The 20,543-nt window shown below is 40.3% G+C and overlaps 1 protein-coding gene across 8 annotated transcripts in view; it reads right to left on the bottom strand.

The window, feature by feature from the left end:
* PCCA (propionyl-CoA carboxylase subunit alpha) overlaps nt 1–20,543 on the bottom strand; it is a 404,001-nt gene that overhangs the window by 52,826 nt on the left and 330,632 nt on the right. For 7 of the 8 annotated variants that reach the window (XM_027065165.2, XM_027065168.2, XM_053217534.1 and 4 more), the window contains one exon: nt 18,900–18,953. In XM_027065165.2, coding sequence (XP_026920966.1) covers nt 18,900–18,953 — 54 coding nt within the window. Of the gene's footprint in view, nt 1–132; nt 3,408–18,899; nt 18,954–20,543 lie in introns of those variants that run through there. The other variant, XM_053217550.1, reaches the window with a different exon arrangement.

The following is a 20,543-nucleotide window of genomic DNA, read 5'->3' as shown; positions in this document are numbered from 1 at the left end:
GTTTGTGGGTTCAAGTGCCTCATCGGTCTCTGTTCTGACTCTGCTTTGGGATTATTTCTCCCTCTCCCTTTGCACAAATGCTCCCTCGCGCTTGCTCTATCTCAAAACAAATAAATAAATAAAAAGAAAAAAAGAAGTGATTCTGTGAGATTTCAGCATAGCATAAGTACTCTAGGTCTCTCTCTGCTCTGACAACCCACATTAGTTTTGAAATAATCTGCCTAACCAGCCTTCCTAATTATTCTGATACTATCATTCACCTGGTGTTCTGAAGAACAGATTTAAAGATTTGGTCACAGGAAGAAATATTCCTCACCTCAAATTAATAACCACATACTGTGGTTTAGTTGCTGTGAGTTCCGTTGGATGTGATTATTTCCGGGTTCTATGTGTATTAATCGTGAGGGTTTTCCCTCCTACTTCTTATACTGTTTTGATATCTTCGAGACCCTACAGACCTGGGGAGTGACTGCCCTTCCCAGGGCTGGCTAACTCCTGAAGATAGGGAGGAACTTACCTGGGAACATGCCTTTCCTATGCAAGCTAACTACACTCACCCAAGCCATTATTTCCCATGCCCTAAATCATCCCAGGGCCAGGTATCAGACAACCAGAGACCACTTGTTAAAGTCCAAAGCCCAATGAAAAGCCAACTAGCAGTCCTAAGTCACTTAGACTGCCCTACCTTGCCTTTCCTGTGCAAACCCCAATAAAGGCTCCTCCTGTCCATGTTTCTCCCCCTTGGCTCCTTTTTGCCTCCTGACAAACCCTGGTGCTTCTGCAGTGGCCCTGCATGGTGTGGGGCACTCTCTTCTCATGGAAAATGTTAAGAAATTCTTTCAATGGCATTAACCTCTGCGGCAACACTCAATTACCTCCATAAATTAAAAACCTGTAGGTACATTTCAGAACACCCCGCAAAGTAAATACCAAATCTGCAGAACCACCAAAGGCTAGAATGCAGGCCACAGGGTGTAGGGGTGCCGAAGTGTGAGGTCAGGAAGCTCCTACCTGGGCCCCACTCTCACCCGCTCACAACCCTGCCTTCAAACCACAAGAGCCGCCGTTGGGAAGATACAGGCTTTGTGGAAAGCTCAGACACGCTGTGTGCACACATGGAGCACACAGCATGTATTTATATAGGTTTATTTTCAACAAATTGATAAACTGATACCACAACATCTAATTGATCTTTTACTCTGAGCAGCTGTGGCATTAACAGAGCTGATTCAACAAGAAAACTCTACTGATGGGCAAGCCTGAGATGTAAGATGTTTGGTTTTTTTTTGAAATGAAATTTAGATACAATCAATATAAAAAACAATATCAAAGTCCTTTGGATCATAACTGCAGACACTGGTTAAGAGAAAACTTCATTTAGAGGAATGACATGTCGGTCAAAACTCTGTGAAGACACAAAGTGCAGACAGGATCATCAAATTAGGACAAAATAGCAAAACAATACACGTGACATATATGTGTCTGGGGCCCAGTTCTTTGCTAATATGATCAAGATGTCAGCAAGTCCATCGATTCACAAATAAGACTGAAAAGATGGGGCAGCTGCAGACTACCTGTCCAGGGGACACTTAAGTCTGCAGAACAGTAGAGAGCTTTGAGGACAGCTGGAGAGACGGTCACAGGTAATTACATGCTGTTCCATAGTTATTGTCTAGACTCCAGCTCAACCTCGACACTGCTGATATTTCAGGTTGGATAATTCCTTTACGGGAGCTGTCTTGTTTACTGTAGGATATTTAGAAATATCCCTGGTGATGCCTCCAATAACTTTTAGGAAATCTACCCACTAGATTCCAGTAGCAGCCCACCACTTGCAATAACCAAAATGTCTCCAGACATTGCCAAGTGTCCTGTCAGAAGCAAAATGGCCCAGGGCTCAGAACTGCCAGTCTAGACTTGCAATACTGCGAAATACTGCCAGGCACCTGTATTTCAAAAACTACCCATGTTATTCCTAAAATACTTTGAGGGGGCTCATAGTTTGGTTGAACAAAGCAGTGGGAGGTAGAAAAAGAAGGGTTAAATACTCAAATAAGGACAATTACTTTTTTACCACACACTTTAACATGTATTCCACAATCTAATTACCTTCAATATCATCTAAAGTTTTTCTCACCTTCAAATTGAAAGATTTTTTTTTAAGTCTATTGATGTATTTTGAGAGAGACTGAGTGAGCAAGCGCAAACAGGGTAGGGGCATTAGGGAGATAGAGAATCTCACGCAGTTTCCGCACTCCCAGAGCAGAACCTGATTCAGGGCCCAAACCTACAACTATGAGATCATGACCTGAGCCGAAATCAAGATATGGATGCTTAACCAATAGGCATCCCAAGAAAAAAGACTTTAAATCAAACTGAAATTTTAATCTATTTTTAAAATCTGGAATGATTACTTGGATAAATACTACCTTTTGTAAAAAGAACATTCCTTCCCTGAATACAAAGTAACTTGTGAGAAAGCAGAGGAGCCTGAAGCTTTTATACTCTATCCCATTAAGTGGCTGGTCCCTAAGTTCAAACACTTAAAAGGAGGGTTGGGGCACCTGGGTGGCTCAGGGGATATGACCTCACCTGTAAAAAGGGGTTTCTGCTGATGATTTCAAACAGTTGTGGGAACTGAGGTGACAAATATACAGCATTGGGCACACTGTAGGCATTCAAGGAGCACTGTCTCCTTGGTCTAGTTTCATGAGCAACTGAGACAGGAAAGGGTTGGGTGAGGTCTGGGACACGGTGTACATTCAGGGTGACTGTTAAAACCTAGGCAACTAATCATTTCCCTGTGCTTCAATGAGGCAGGGGTTCTATTTCAAACAACTGTGAAGTGTTTCCCGTGTCCCCTGACCTCATGGTAATTACCTAGGGTAATTAACACTGACACCTTAGCAATTACCTTAGCTGTCCCCCACAAGCTTGAGAATTTACATCCATACACACACCCGTGCCAGCTTGGGAAAGCCCCTTCTCAGAAACACATACCTGAGATACTGACTATACTATTTGCCTCTCACATGTCCTGCTGGGCACCATGCCCATATACCGCCCACACGTGGGGGCAAGTACAACAAAACATTAAAGAGCTATGCAATTATATGCTAGCCAAAAAGAACAACAAAAAATTTTTACAGAGCCCACTGTGAGATGATGCTGTAACACACTCTATATGACACATCTTACCAGGAAGGTTTTACAGGACTTTTACAAAATGGAAGGCCAAACAAAGAGCAGCAGCTTCTGAGATAAAATATTACCTGTACCCTCTCCCTGTCGACTCTGCATGTGAGGATCTTTGGTAAACTCTTCTTGGTAAACGGTAGAAAGGATCCAAACAAATAGAATGCAGTTATGCAGACAAGAGCTTTCATGAACAGTTGTCCTCATTAGATCTAGATTATGATCCAATACAAGGAAGACTATGAAGGAGCAGTCCTCATACCCACCTCCAACAGCTAACAGTTAAAAATGCCACTAAAGCAAAAATCAAACAAGAGGCTAGCTAAAGTTTGTTGTCATTTTCTGTGCCTAAGGCATTTGAGTAGGTCAAGATGTATGTAAGATTGTAAACTTCAGGCCACTGAGGAGTATTACATCTGCTTTAGAGACTTCGTGTCTCCAACATGAAACTTATTAGTGAAAGGGGAAAGAAAACTCTGAAACTCCAACTGTTGCTTGTAGTTTAAAGCCAGTGGTTCTCAGCTGGGGGGTGGGGGTGGGGCAGATTTTGCCCCCTTCTCACCCCCAGGACCACATGGCAATGTCTGGACACAATTCTGGTTGTGATACTGGGGGAGGTGCTGTGGCATCTAGTGGATAGAGACCTGGGATGCTGCTAAAGGTCCCATATAGCACAGCACAATCTCCTACAACAAAGAATTCTCTTGTCCAAAATGTCATTACTGCCAAGGTTGAAAAACCCCACTCTAGGCCCAAAATAAAAATGATTACTGTCTAATGGCTATAAAACTTAAGAGATACAGTTGATACTATAAATTTAATTATACTGTGGTTCCTATTGTCCCTTCCTGGTTAAAAATATATATATGTGTTATAAGTACATACACTAATCAATTCAAGTTATCAAATGTGTATCCTACACTCTCATTATAATAAGAAACATCCAGAATACTGCTCTTATGCTTGACTCATAACACCACTAATTTAATGTGTGTTGGGTATCCATTTCCTCAACTAGAGACTAATTCCACCATTAAGTGTCAAAATAGATTCTAAATCCTAATCCTGGTGTATTTTACACTGATTTCTATCAATGCAGATCTCTAAGTCTTACCTGAGACCTACAGAATGAGCTTTGCTGAGAAAGCGGCCTGGGAATTTGCATATTTTAGCAAGGTTTCCCAGTGATTCTCATACATGCTCAAGTTTGACAACCACTGACTTTGCATCTACGAGAAAAGAGATGTCATTTCCAAATCATTCTTACATAAGTTAAATAGCAACAATCAAATAATTTATAAATACGGAATCAGCAACATATTGCACTATGCCACAGTGGCTTTAAAGGGGCTACCTGAAATAATATCTCTTCAAAGTGGGTCTGGTATAAGAAAGAAGGCCCTGGTTGAATATCTGACTCTTGACTTCTCGCTCAGGTCATGATCTCATGGTTTGTAAGACTGAGCCCCAAGTCGGGCTCTATGCTAACAGTATGGAACCTACTTGGGATCCTCTCTCTCTGTGCCCCTCCCCCATGCTCTATCTAGAAAGAAAGAAAGAAAGAAAGAAAGAAAGAAAGAAAGAAAGAAAGAAAGAAAGAAGAAAGCTCATAAGCACCATCATAAAATTCCCTGTATCAGAAGTATTTTGTCTTGCAAACTCAAGATTTACCCAGTCAAGACTGTTCTTGGTAAAACATACTTACTCTTCAGGTTGATGTTCTTAAATGTCTGGCTGCCACAAGGTACAGGTTCATATACATGCTTTATACTTAGCATTAAATGACAACACATTAACTGTGAGAGGAGGTCATAACCATAAGATGAATAAAAACCAGACTTTCCAAATTAAAGAGAAATATTTTTCTTCTGAATTTTTCTGGGACTGAGCACCAAATATAATCTCATCTGGAGATCACACATTCAGACGAGAACATGTCCCCAAGCAAGCAAGAAAAAGGAAAAAAAAAATGCAAAGCAAAATGAAGCAAAGGGAAAGTGTATTAAATGTTGGGGGTGAGGGCTAGAGTAATAGCTGAGCCACTGTATGTCAAGCACTTATTATTTTCGGGCATTTGACAAACACTTCCTTATTCAACCCTCACCAGTTCCACAAAGGAGATATTCTGCTGATGAAAAATACCGAGGACCAGAGAGGTTAAGTATCTTGATCAAATTCACAAAGCTAGTCAGTGGGAGATCTGGGGATTCAGACTCAGGGAATCAAGGTTTATGCAGCATTCCTCCACTCATGAGCCCGGCCCATCCCAATATCCACTAATATCCTGGTAGTGGTTTGTGGAAATTGCTTGTGAACATATAACTCAGTAATAGCAAATATTTTTAATTGACATTTCAGAGTGCTGTGTGTCTTATTTTTACAACGACGTCTAAACTGCTGTATTGCTTATTTGTCTCAGAAATGGAATGGAATCAAATAAGCATTCTAAAACCCTAAAGCATCATACAAATGTAAGGCATTATGTTATTCATTAAAATTAATTTTATTTTGAGGATCTCTGACAGATGGCAGCAGGATTTTGAGATACTCTGAAATAATTAGTGACATGCTAGGATACTGTGAAATCATGACTGAGGTTACACTAAATTGGCTTCTAATAGCCACATATAATATAAATGATTTGGACAAGAGATAATGTCATTTTAACAATGATATTAGAGAGGCTCCGAGTCTCCTCCCTGGATGTGGGCATTTCCCAGGGGTCCGTTCTGGGCCTTTCCTCTACTTCTCTATCATCCCCTTGGACAATCTCAGCTACTGGAGGCTTCAGATCTCACCTCTGCATGTTGACCAAGCACCAATTTACATGCTCACCCTTAACCTTTTTCCTGATCTCCAGACCAGAAATGTCCCTGATATCAGAGATGTTTCCCTGGCATTTCAAACTTAAAACAGTCAAAAATCCGATTCATTATCTCTCCCACCTTTTCTCTAATATAATTCCTCTCTTCTTCCTGTTTTTCTCCCTCAGGTAATTGTATCATTGTTCACATCCAGAAACCTCAGAATCATCTTCAACTCTGTCTAATACACATAACTGGACACTGGGTCCTCCAGAGGAAGCTCTCAAACCCACCCTCTTCTTCATGTGCTCCCCCAAGTTCTCTCTAAAATCAGAACAAAACAGGAGCACCTGGGTGGCTCAGTTAGTTAAGCATCTGACTCTGGCTCAGGTCATGATCTCGTGGTCTGCAGGTTTGAGCACTGCATCAGGCTCTGTGCTGACAGCTCAGAGCCTGGAGCCTGCTTCGGATTCTGTGTCTCCCTCCCTCTCTGCCTCTCCCCCACTGCCCCCGCCTCTCAAAAATAAACATTAACAAAAAATTTTAAATCAGAACAAAACAAACCACACCTCTTCTTTCAAATCCTTCGAAGTCCAGAGAATAAAGTCCAACCGCCTTAGCAGGCCTCTGCATCATCAAGCTCCTGCCTAGTTTCACCTCCCATACAGACCTCTGCCCCCTGCCTGGCACCCTCACCAGCCAACCTGCTCTTCCTTAAACATCTGGACACCCTCAGCCTCTGTACCTTCATTTATTTTACACCATTTGTTTTCTCTACTATCATCACAGAGCACAGCTTCTGAACATGCCATCTCGCTTTCTGTATAGAAAAGAGGAGAGGGGAGGGGAGGGGAGGGGAGGGGAGGGGAGGGGAGGGGAGGGGAGGGGAGGGGAGGGGAGAGGAGAGGAGAGGAGAGGAGAGGAGAGGAGAGGAGAGGAAAGGAAAAAGAGAAAAGAGAAAAGAGAAAAGAGAAAAGAAAAAAACAGAAAAGAAAAGAAAGAAAAGAAAAGAAAAGAGAAAAGAAAAAAAAGAAAAGAAAAGAGAAAAGAGAAAAGAAAAAAAAAGAAAAGAAAAGAAAAAAGAAAAGCTAACAGATATGTAATTTCTGCTACCACATCAGCCTGTACATAACCCATCTCAGCACTTACCACATACTCATGATACCAGTGTGTCTGTTTTTATCTGAAGCCAATATACAGTGTAAGGGCAGAAACCAGATCACATCATCCAGCAAACTTCCTAGCACATGGTGCAGCAGGCAGTCCATGATTTCTCTAAAAGTTTTGTTCAAAAGGCATCACATCATGGGATATTAATAATTGCACTTTCATATGATATACAGCATGCCAATCTCAAAAGGCCAGAAAAGTAAACTTAGCTACATCCCAAAGGTTTGTTTTTATTTTTTAATGGTTATTATTTATTTTTGAGAGACAGGGTGCGTGCGGGACAGGGGCAGAGAGACGGGGAGACACAGAATCCGAAGCAGGCTCCAGGCTCTGAGCTGTCAGCACAGAGCCCAACACGGGGCTCGAACCCACAAACCGTGAGATCATGACCTGAGCCAAAGTTGGATGCTTAACCAACTGGGCCACCCAGGCGCCCCTCAAAGGTTTATTTATGGTTGGTTACATAGTACACAGAAAGCATGTTACCACAAAAACAACGTTCAAGAATGAGATTGCATTGAAAGCCCATCTCAAAAAATCTTGTTTTAGTGACATTTTGGCTGAGATTTTGTGTATGGGGGGAATGGCAAGACAGAATACTATGGAATTACTTTTTCACAGTATGGTAAAATGCATCTAGAGGACAGAACGACTTCATCAACCCTCCATAAAATGTCTGCTCTGCGGCCTCTGTCTGATCTCTGTGGCTGGGCAGGCTAAGGATAAGGAAAAAGGAGAACGTGACCCAGTGGGGAAGGAGCCCTGTCTGGATGGGGCGGGAGTGGCCCTGTGAAGTCTCTGTGGCTAGACACTTCCCAGCTCCCCCCCAGTTTCCCCCATCCAAGGAAATCGGAAGGGGCGCAGCTGGGTGAGGTGAGCAAACTTCAGGGGGTGCAATTCAGGTAAGAGGAGGTGGGCACAAGTGGAAAGCCTAAGCCAGCAGCACTTGGTGTGACGGCAGAGGCAGGCATGGACGAGCACACACAAAACCCCCCAGTAAGCCATCGTTCACTCCCGAAACCCCACTAGTAGAGAGAAGGGGATGGGCTACAGAAGGGAGAAAAGGCAGATGGAGTTAGAGAGGAGTCAGGCATGATGTAAATAGAGGAACTGCCTACGAATTTGTAAGGTATACAATACTGAACGAGTTCCCTGGAAGTTTATTTTTGGAAGACAATAATAACCCAAACCGTATGACATCATTCACTTCTCCAGAGTACTAAGAAAAACAATAACATAGTTTTTTTCATTTTCCGATTATTTGGAGTTCAAACAAATGGGAGTTTACTCTATCAAAATTCAATATCCATATGTGAGTTTTCAGAAGTAGAACTTTTTGATGATGTTCATACATCTATAAATATGAATAATGCAGACTGTGGATCCTATGATATCAAATGACAAGACACAGCCTAAGCCTCAGCTCTTGCTAATTAAACGAATCAATTAAGAGACTACAGTTGCAACCGCATAGCTGCTGTTCTATAGTAGCAATAACAACCCCACGGGGAGGTCTTTTACTACATTAAAATGCTGTCCTCCACAACTCCATCTGATATTATTAGAAACAGTTATTTGTGTCTTGCTGTCATATTAGTAGCAAAGGCAAATTATAGAAATATGCAGACCAGAATGGTCCCAGTATGAGATCAGGTTGGGTTTTCAGCCTCCAAGGGAACATCGCTGACATTCCAAAGTTCCCCAAAGTTCTTTAATGGAACTGATAAATCTACCAGCACAGCATCCATTTAGAAAGTAGGTAAGGGTCACATATTTACATACTTTCCTGCTAAGCTGATACAATTCAACTAGATGAATTATCATATTAAGTTTACCCTCCTGAGTTAAACTGATGGAGTTCAAAATTGTTTTCGATGGTTGTCATTAATCGCTGTTACTTCGTAAACGCTTACTTTGAAATCTAATTGTGCTAGTGTATCAAGGGTCATATTAATAGCCTTCTTAATGGTAAATCTTTGTAAAACATGTTTATTCTACTGATGTTATCATTCAAGCTTTCAAGGCTAATAAGAAATAAAGTATATTTATTATCAATAAAAACTTAATTTAAATGCACAATTTGAGATTTAAATTAGCTTTAAGAACTTCACCATGATTTGGTTTCATTAAGATCTCTGGCTAAGCTTCAAAGACATACAATCTGATAGTTCCTGAAGAGTCCTTGGGTAAGTGCCAGCAGCACACTGTACCCTGAAGAAGCTGCTCATTGTACCCTGAGCTTGTTTTCGCTTTTGGACAATGTGCATTATTTTCACAAGAAAAAAAAATTAGTCTTGGTGAGATACGTTTGACATCCTATTATAGTACTTAAAAAATAATAGCACTTTAAAAATTAAACGTAAACAATGATTACAATACAAAACTGTGGAATAAAATGGTAATTTGTGCATTCCTAAGAACAGTATCAAAATATTCATCCTTATTGTGAAGCAGTCAAGTAAGGAATTCTGGTTAAGTGAAACATTGGACGTCTTCTGTTTCTTCGTGTGCTGATACTGCCTGGTATATACAAACTCACAGCTTCACCAAAGACATGCAAACAAAACAAACAAAACTCAGACAGATTACAATTTGAAATAGGCATATATATCTTGGAAAAATTCCAGGATACGTAGCTTACCAAGTAAGTGTATGTTATGGATTATATGTTTGTGTCCCACACCAAATCCATACGTTGAAGCCCTAACAACCCCCAATATAATGTTACTTGGATGCGGGGGCATCTGGGAGGCAGTCAGGATTGGATGATATCAGGAGAGTGAGGCCCTCATGATGGGATTAGTCCCTTATAAAAGGGAAAAAAGATGAGTCACTGTATTGTACACCTGAAATGAATATAACACTGTATATTTATTAACTGGAATGAAAATAAAAACTTTAAAAAAATTAAAGTGAAATAAATAAAAGAGAAGAAAGCCCAGAACACTCTCTCTGCCATGTGAGAATACAGCTAATAAGGCAGACACCTGTAAGTCAGGTAGAGGGCCCTCACCAGGAAATGAATCTGCTAGAATCTTGATGTTGAACTTCCCAGCCTCCAGAACTGTGAAAAATAAATGTGTGTTGTTTAAACCACCCAGTCTAAGGTATTTTGTCACAGTTGTACTTAGCAGTTATGGCCATAACTGGATTACACAGTTGAGTAATTTGCTTTTTTTTTTTTAATTTTTTTAAAAGTTTTTTGAGAGAGAGCAAGTGCAGGGGGGAGGGGCAGAGAGAGAGAGGGAAGGAAAGAGAGGGAGGGGGAGAGAGAGAGAGAGGGGGAGAGAGAGAGAGAGAGAGAGAGAGAGAGAGAGAGAGAGACAGGGAGAGAGGGAGAGAGAATCTCAAGCAGGATCACACTCAGTGTGAAGCCTGATGCGAGGCTCAACCCCATGAACTGTGAGATCATGACCTGAGTCTAAATCAAAGGTCGGACGCTTAACTGACTGAGCACCCAGACGTCCCGTGAAGCAATTTGTTTTTAAGGAACTCTGATAGTGAACAACTTAACTTAAAAGTTAGAGACACCTGGTTTTGTGTCCTGTTTCTACCAGTTATTAGCACTGAATAGTCATTTAACCTGCCTGTGCTCATTTTGTCTTCTGAAAATCAGGCATACTCTTCATCAGCGTCCCACATGTTTAAATGTGAGATATAGGTGATGATAATAGGTAAGAAAATACTCAGGAAAATAAATGGCAGTACTCAAGTCAGTTATTAGTAAGATCTAGACCTAAGGAACAATGCTCTATTTATAAAATATATTTTTAGGTACATTGCCTGAATTAGTTTTCAACTTTTCATACACATCAAATACGCTTTCGTGCCTGTCTATATGGAGTGTATACTGGGTTGAACACTGCTATCCAAAACGGCACATCCAACTGATATTTCAGAATGTGACCTCAGTGGTAAGGGGGGGTCTTTGCAAATGTAATTAGTTCAGAAGAGGTCTTACTGTAAGGGTGGGTCCTAAATCCGATGACTGGTGCCGTCAGATGTCTGTGACCGAATATACACAGACCCGAGGTAGAGAGCCATGTGAGGACAGAAGCAGGGACTGGAACAATGCAGGTCTAAGCCACCAAACAGCAAGTGCTTCCCAACTACCAGAAGCTGTGCAAGAGCCATGAACCTGATTCCCTGGGAGAGCCTCCGGAAGGAGCCAGCCCTGCCTACACCTTGATTTCACATTTCTCATCTCCCAAACTCTTAGAGAACACATTTCTGTTGTTTTAAGCCACCCCGTTTGTGGCAACCTGTTGCAGGCAAACTTATGAAACTAACAACTGTCCTATATTCTACTTTTGGGGGATGGTTAATGAAACTAATAGATACCAAAGGTTAAAATGTGGATGGTCTGAATTTGTATGTACATTCAAGTCAAAGAGGCTGCGTCTCTGAATCATAGAGGCACAAATTTCATCTCTCAACGCCCTTCGCTAATTCAGAAGAGTTTGCCTTTCATTACATAAAAATACTACTACTTAACAATTTTTAAATCAAGTTCAAACAGTAACAGAAAGGAGAGACCTTACTCTTAGCTTTAAAGTTGAAGAGCCAAAGGCTTTAAAGTGGACTAAATCCACCGTATCTCCAATCTCTACCTTTTATATGAATCTTAATCTATGTAAGTGGGCATGGGGCTCTATGAACAAGAAGAGAGTCCTTTAAGTTCCAAGGCTGTGAGTCAGGATAAGCTAGGTTAGGCTTTAGAAATAACACGGAAATCTTAGTCCGTGGAAGGCTGAGGGAACAGTGCCCAGCTCCCATCTTCCTCAGGGACGCAGGCTGCTAGGACTCAACAACCAAGCATACAGCTTGGTGGACGTGGTAGAACCCAGAAAGCTCACACTTGCTCTTGTCACTCCCTGACCAGAAGTGAGGACCTCTCTGTGAGGAGACTATTCTCCATGGGTCTCTCATGCTTCTCCACTTCTTGTGAGCACGGCACTGACTGTCTTTTGTTCTGGACTATTTTTCAAGGCTGTTTGCATAGCAATGTCTCCCTCAGAACAAAGGAAGGCATGCTCCCTGCCCATACAGACACTCGGGGTTCTCTGAACTAAACTCAGGCTCCTCTGCTATAACACACAACCCACTGTGCCAAGCAGGTGTCCCCCTGCCCTCATCACACTGCCCTGTGGGAACTGGAGCTCAAGGAAATGGTGCAAAAATAATGATATTCTGGCTATTGTTATTGTTGTAATAAACCATCCATCTCAGACCCTGGAGTCTCACCTCTTCCACCAGCATACATGACTATAATGGGTTAATCTTCAAATAGGGTAAAACCTCAGACCCTCCATTGTTCTTGACAGTCACTTCCATTCATAGCTCATAGTCAGAACTAGTCATGTTCTAGTCATGTGGTCCAATCCTTCTGCCTTATTACTGAAAATGCAAATGACATAAATAGACTAAATTCATGCACTTATACAGTCTCACTCCACAGAAAGATGGGCAGAAGGTTTAAGCGGTACTTTACAGAGGAATAGACTTAATGGTCAATAAACATAAAGGAGCAATATATCCAGAAAAATATGTCCTACTTCATTAATAATCAGGATGTTAATTAAAACCACAATAAAGACACTACAGACACTGGCAGAAATTAAGAAGTCCGATAATATCAAGTACTAGTGAATACGTGGAACAGAGTGAATTCATTCACTGCATACTCCATGCACATCAACCCTAACAAAGCTTTTGCATACATGCAAAGCAGGATACATGCACTCATGGACATAAATGCTTACAGCAGCACTGAGTTACAGCAAAAACACTGGAGACCACCCGGGGGTCCATCAACAGTCGAGGTGGGCCTCACAAACAACACAGAACCAAATAACCATGCCATAGATGATTATAGAATATAATCCCATGCATTTTGAGCTTAAAAGCATGCAAAACTAAGCTGTATGATATTTAGGGGTGCATATATGTGGAAAACTTAAAAAAAAAAGAGTGATAAAAATCAAAAAGTTCTCTGTAAAGGGGGAGAAAGGGTATCTAGTAGGATTGAGAAGGAGCCCACAGTGAACTTCCAAGATAATGAAAATTTTTTTGTTGTTTTCAGAAGAACTCTGGTGGGTGTACATTTGTTTTATCTTTACGCTTTGTAGCTTATAAATATTTTTTATAATATTTATTTTTGAGAGAGAGAGAGAGCGAGAGAGAGAGAGAGAGCGTGCGAGCGAGCAGGGGAGGGGCAGAGAGAGAAGGGGACAGAGGACTGAAAGCGGGCTCTGTATTGACAGCAGAAAGCCTGATGCGGGGCTTGAACTCACTAACCATGAGATCATGACCTGAGCAGAAGTCACACGCTTAACTGACTGAGCCACCCAGCTACCCCAACAAATATTTTACAAATGTCCTTTTACACATACTTATAAATATTTGAAATATATAATAGTTTATATAATATTTAATATTTATATATCTAACAAAATCTAATTTTAATGAGATTTATTTTGCTGGACATGAAAATAACAAAATGGTATTTTTTAAAATTCAAAGTGTATATAAAAAAAAGGAATGAAATTAATTATTTTGAAGTCTGTACCTTCCCTGAGTTGAAACAGTAACATTTTTGAAGTTTATCATTGCAACAAAGTAGTTCTTAGTCTAAAATTAAACTCTTACTTGGGCGCCTCCTGGCTCAGTCAGTGAAGCATCCGACTTCCGCTCAGGTCGTGATCTCACCGCTAGTGAGTTCAAGCCCCACATCAGGCTCTCTGCTCTCGGTGGAGAGCCCACTTTGGACCTTCAGACTCCCTCTCTCTCTGCCCTTACCCCCTGCTCATAATTTCTGTCTCTCCCTCTCTCCCCCTCTCTTCTCTTCTCTCTCTCTCTCTCCTTCCTCCTCCTTTCTCTGTCAAAAATAAACATTAAAAAATAAATAAAATTAAGCTCTTCCTAAAAAACTCATAAAATTAAACTCTGAAGGTCATGTTTATCAATATTCAAAAGCCAACTTCTATGGAAAATTCCACAGGTATTCTCACAAAGGCAAAACAAAGACAAATGTGTATTGGGAAAGTCCTCCCTTTACCATGTGACCTGCTAATGTTCTTGCTCCTGGAGTGCAAGCTTTGGAACCTGCTTCTGCTTTAGAAAATTAGGACTGAAGCAGCACACCCTAGCTAGAAATGACCTGGAAAGTACTCTGTATCTGTCCTATTAGTCCCACTATCTCCAAACCCTTTCTTTCCCTCTTCCATCCTGGTCTATTATTGCTAATAGAAAAATGCATTGTAAACAAACTACACTGGCCATCCCAACCCAGGCGATGCAGAATTTTAGAGTGCTTAGAAACTGCACTAGAAATTGACGTTCCTTCTCCATACAAGCTGTATAAACAACGCAGACAGATGTTTGGGGAGGTTGTGGCTGTTTAGGGGCACGTGCGTATGTTTTAGGTGCCTGGAGTGGATGAAACTAAATGAGGTAAAGGGCATTTGCTGATGGGAAGAGCACTGGGCACAGCGGAAAACCCGAACATGCTTGCCTGCTCTACGTACCAACTGGCTGTGACACCTTGGGCAAAACAAGCTGTCTTTTCTGATGCAAGTTCCTGGTCTGAGGAAGGGAGATTCACTCTAAGGTCCCAAAGTCCCCTACACTTTTCCATTTCCCCATTTGTTTCTGTATTTGCTTTCTTCCCATTTCTTTCCTAAGCCTAATCCTTAGGTCTCATGCCTGTCAATCTCATGAATTTCCTTGACAAGTATTTACTGGGTGCCCACTGTTCACTAGGGTGCTGTTCTGAGTGCTGGGTGGAGAGTGGGGAGCATAACAGACCAGAGCCCTCTGCTCATGGGGCTTATCATAAGCAGTTTTTAAAAGTAAAACATTAAAGTACGTCAAATAGTGATAACTGCTAGAGAAAAAGAACAAAGTGGAGGAAAGGTGGTCAAAATTTTATACAGTGTGACCCGGAAGCCATCCCTGAGGTGGTGGCTGCTGTGTAAAAAGACCCGAAGAAAGTGAGGGAATCTCCTGTGCACGTATGTGGGGGCAGACAGTCCTGGCAGAGGAAAGGCAGCTGAGACCCTGAGGTGTGTGCCCAACATGTTTGAAGAAGAGTGACAAGACCAACTAACTGGATTTATATTTCAAAAGATCACATTAATGGGGCACCTGGGTGGCTCCATTGGATAAGTGTCCCACTCTTGGTTTCGGCTCAGGTCATGACCTCACGGTCCGTGGGATCCAGTCCTGCATCAGGCTCTGGGCTGACAGTGTGGAGCCTGCTTGGATTCTCTCTTTCTCCCTCTGCCTCTCTCTCCCCAGCTCATGTGCGCACTCCCTCTCTCTCAAAATAAATAAATAAACTAAAACACACACACACACACACACACACACACACACACACGTCTCACATTAATGGTTAAATTAAAAACAGTCTAAGGACCAGAGGCAGAGGTGGGAAGACCGGTGACTGCAGTAATTCAGACAGGAAATTATGAAAGCTTTGGTCAGGATTGGGGCAGCTCATGTAGCCATTTTCGAGATAGGAAAAAATTGCAAGAGAAATGTTTTGGTTTTGTTTGTGGGTCTTGCCTGTTGACAGCTCAGTGTTCCGTGTGTGAGCGCTGAGAAATCGATTAGAATCCAAGGAGAGTTATCAAGTAGCAGCAACAGAAAAAGTGCCCTTTCCAGCATGAACACTGAGGTACAGAAAGACCTCCACAGAATACATTCTAGGAAAGATGCCCATGAGTTATTGCTGCATGAGAAGACGTGTAATTCTATTTCTGGAAGAATATAGGCGTATTTCATTCTATTGTGCTTTGGTTTACTGCATGCTGCAGATACTGTTTCTTTTTTCACAAACTGAAGGTTTGTAGCAACCCCGCATCAAGTGAGTCTATCAGTGCCATTCTTCCAACAGCACTTGCTCACTTCCTGTCTCCATGTCACATTTTGATAAGTCTTACAATATTTCAACTTTTTCATTATGACTGTATTTCATTATTACTGTATTGCTGTAACCTGTGATCGGTGAGTGATTACAACTCACTGAAAGCTCAGATGATGATTAGCATTTTATAGCAATACAGTATTATTTTTATTTATTTTTAAATAGTTTATTTATTTATTTTTAGTAATCTCTACACCCAGCATGGGGCTCAAACTTACAACCCTGACATCAAGAGTCACATGTCTGAGCTCTTCTGTCTGAGCCAGCTAGGAACCCCTAGGAATACAGTGTTTGAAAATTAAGTTACGTGCATTGTTTTTTAATTATTCTTAAAAAATTTTTTTTAATGTTTATTTCTTTTTAAGAGAGAGACAGAGCACAAGTGGGGAATACGCAGAGAGAGAGGGAAACACAGAATCCAAAGCAGGTTCCCGGCTCCGAGCTGTCAGCACAGAGCCTGACGTGGAGCTTAAACCCACAAACCGTGAGATTATGAGCTGAGCCAAAGTTGGAAGCTTAACCAACTGAGCCACCCAGGCGCCCCTGTGCATTTTTTTTAATATAATGCTTTTCACACTTAAGAGACTATTCTGTAGTGTAAACATAACTTTTATATGTACTGGGAAACCAAAAAATTCATTTGACTCGCTGTATTGTGACATAAGCGTTCTTGCTGTAGTATGGAACCAAACCCACAACAGCTCCAAGGTATGCCTGCATATCTACTGTTAATAATGAAAATACTCTAGGAGATGGGATGTATACTTCTGTGATAGTGAACTTTATGTGTCAGCTTGGCTAGGCCACAGTATCCAGATTTTTGGCCAAATATTATTCTAGATGTTTCTATGAAGTTATTTTTAGATTAACATTTACATCAGTAGATCTTGAGTAAAGCAGATTACACCTCATAATCTGGTTGGGTAACATTCAATCAACTGAAGAAAAAGGACTGACCTCCCAAGCAAGAAGGAATCCTGCAAGCACATGGTCTTTGTACTTGAACTCCAACCATTTCCTGGCCTACTGTGCAGGTTTTGGACTTGACCCCTCTTCCTCTCTCTACACACACACACACACACACACACACACACACACACTCCTGGCTCTGTTTCTTTGGAGAACCCTAATACAATTTCTTAGGACATGCATTGAAATAATATTTAAATTTTTAAATTAAACAAAAGCATGAAATAACTTATCAGAAAAAATAACTATAAATCACAGGTGCTACACTTAAAATTTATGTAACATAAGTCAAGTGCCTATGCATATACTACTACATATGCTTTGATACGTAAACTTTACTGTGTCTCTATATATAAACTATAAATGCACATTATTAGTAATGTCCTTCCTATCTCCATGACTACAAAAACACTTATCCTTTGATCCATGCCACAGGCCTCTCCTCTGATATTCTCAATAAACTCACAGGGCAAACAGAACTATCCAATGTGAATTTACAACCTGAATAAGGTACCCAAAACTATGAACAGACATTTTACGGATTATAAATGATACCTAGCAAATGAATACATGGAGAAACATTCGAATACATAAGGAGTAAACAGAAATGCTAATTAAAATAAATAAGTTACCTTTTTTAACAATTAAATTATTTTGAAAATTATAACTAATACTACTAATGATATGATTATTATGCTTGTTACTTTTACATTAAAAATAAAAATAGTAACTGTAAATTGCTTTCTATAGATAAAGCTCAATGCTTTTAAAAATCATAACTATTACTAGTGAGAGTGCAAAGTGGTATGCTGACACATGACGAAGGGCATTCTAAAGAGATATGAGGTAACTGATAATGTGTACTAAGCCATAAAATTATTCATGGTTTTGATTCTATTCACTTAAAATTTTTATTTTAATGCTTATTTATTTTTGAGAGAGAGGGAGAGTATGAGTGGGAGAGGGGCAGAGAGAGACAGAGAGGAAGAGAGAATCCAAAGCAAGCTCTGCACGGACAACACAGAGCCCAATGTGGAACTCAAACTCACAAACCGTGAGATCATGACCTGAGCCAAAGTCAGATGCTTTTCCAACTGAGCCACACGGGCGCGCCATGATTTTATTTAGAATGAGATATATTTCATACATTTCTGAACATGCTTGAAAATAATTCAAAATGTCAAAAAAGCAAAACCCATTAAGTTGTTCATTAGAACACCATTCATAATGGCAAAAACGAGGAGTAACTTAAATACCTAACAATTGGGATTCATGGATAAGAAAATATGTCACATCTACTCATCAGAATGTTAAACACAGCTCCAATAAAATGATGCTGATATTTTCTAGCAATATGGAAAATGATTAATAGGATCTTAAGTGAAAAAAATCAAGATCCAAAATTATGTTTCAGTTCCCTTAGAAATGTGTACTTGAAAGGACCTGATAGAGAAAGCTAGAAGGAAAACTAAAGAGAAAAAAGCCATGGTCACTATTTTCAAAAGCATCTTAAATAATATGTTCTTATTTTTATAATAAAAACAGAGAGAAAATATTCAGTAGAAAAAAAGCACTTGAAATACTCAACAAAGTTCAAATAATAATAAAAAAAACACCTTTTCTCTCTAAAAAGAAATAGCTAAAACTATTCTATCACGGAAACGTGACGAACACATTAAAGAATGCATTTTCTTATACAAAGATACCTCATTTAATAGTAAAATAAAACCATGATGAAGGCAAGTTCAAATACATGGGCTAAAGCTATTTGAACGCTTTTGTTTCTCTGTAAATTAAATGATTATACAAAGTAATAATTCTTTCATACTTACCACTGTGCCAAGAAACTGAATGCTCATGTTTCCACCTGCTTCTCGAGAAAGACACTGGAAAAAAAGAAGTATAAAATGAATTTGCATCCACACAAAAATGTGTACTAGAATGTTTGTAGCAGCATTGTTCTGAATAGCCAAATAACCCAATGTCCATCAACCAGTACACAGATAAACAAAACATGGTATTTTCATACAATGGAATATTATTCGGCAATAGAAAGGAATGCAGTACTGATACATGCTACAACAGAAATCAGTCACAAAGGACCACATGTTCTACGATTCCATTTAACATGGAATGTCCAGAACGATCAAATCCACAGAGACAGGAAGCAGATGAGCAGTTTGCCTGTTCTTTGCAGAAGATCCGCAGCTACCCGAGAGACTTTCCGGTCATCACAACTTCCTCAGTTACGACAGGTTGCCTAAGAATACACCAAATATCACATCTTTTCTTTGGGGTAAATTACACCACTGGTCAAGGAAAGGACTCAAAGAATTTTTCGATGACCCAAGAAATTAGGGGGAAAAAAGTGAAACTTGGGGCTTCACGGACCTGTCAACAATTAGGAATGAAAGTAATGAAGACATGCCTAAACTCTGGTTGTCCTACTGAAAAAAGAGACATGCATATAACTTTAGAGCAGAATGCCAAATGGCAGAGATTGCCAAGGCCAAGTCTGGAAGAGTTAGAAAGGGTGGCAGATTCCACGGATGCATTAAAGTTGTCCAGGAAAGAGAAGATGCCCCTAAGGCTTCTTCAGACTGCTCCAAAAAAAACTAGACCTCATGCTTGGACAAGAGATATCTTCGATGGGCACCTGGGTGGCTCAGTTGTTTAAACGTCCAGTTTCAGCTCAGGTCATGATCTCACAGTTCATGGGTTTGAGCCCATGTCGGGCTTTCTGCTGTTAGCACAGAACCCACTTCATATCCTCTGTCCCCCTCTCTCTGCCCTTCCCCCACCTGCACTCTCTCTCCCTCTCTCAAAAATAAAACATTAAAAAAGAGGGCCAGACAGACAGACATCTTTGGAAGAATCATCTGTCACAAGTTCAAGAAGTGAAATTTGTACCTAACAAATTATTCTTTCCAATGCTTTATGTGGGACATTTTGACAGACTGAGACTCAAGAAGTAAGCCCACGTTAAAGCCAGGAGGAAAAGTTTAGGGAAATAAAGTAAGAAAAAAATTCTTCAGTAAGAGTTTCCACACCTTTCCAAAGCCCACAAGTCAAGTCTTATCTAATAAATCTGAACTCTTAACTTACCATTTTTTCTTGGATAACAGTCTATATACAAAAGTAAATATATGTTAAGGAGTTTCATAAAGAACTTATGTTTCCAGACAAATGACAATTTACTTATCGATTGGTCTAAGTATTTTTATGCCACGCTAATTCTGGAAGTGGTCATGCTTTTACCAAACTTTAAAAAAAAAATTAGGAATAAGGCACAGATCAAATTCCAGGAAAGAAAAGAAAGAAAAGAAAAGAAAAGAAAAGAAAAGAAAAGAAAAGAAAAGAAAAGAAAGAAAGAAAGAAAGAAAGAAAGAAAGAAAGAAAGAAAGAAAGAAAGAAGGAGAGAGGGAGGGTGGGAGGGACAGAGGGAAGGAAGGAAGGAGAGAAGGAAAGAGGGAGGG

This window comes from Acinonyx jubatus, chromosome A1 (assembly GCF_027475565.1).
Source record: "Acinonyx jubatus isolate Ajub_Pintada_27869175 chromosome A1, VMU_Ajub_asm_v1.0, whole genome shotgun sequence".
NCBI classification, from domain to species: domain Eukaryota; kingdom Metazoa; phylum Chordata; class Mammalia; order Carnivora; family Felidae; genus Acinonyx; species Acinonyx jubatus.
This window is presented reverse-complemented; position numbering and strand designations above follow the sequence as displayed.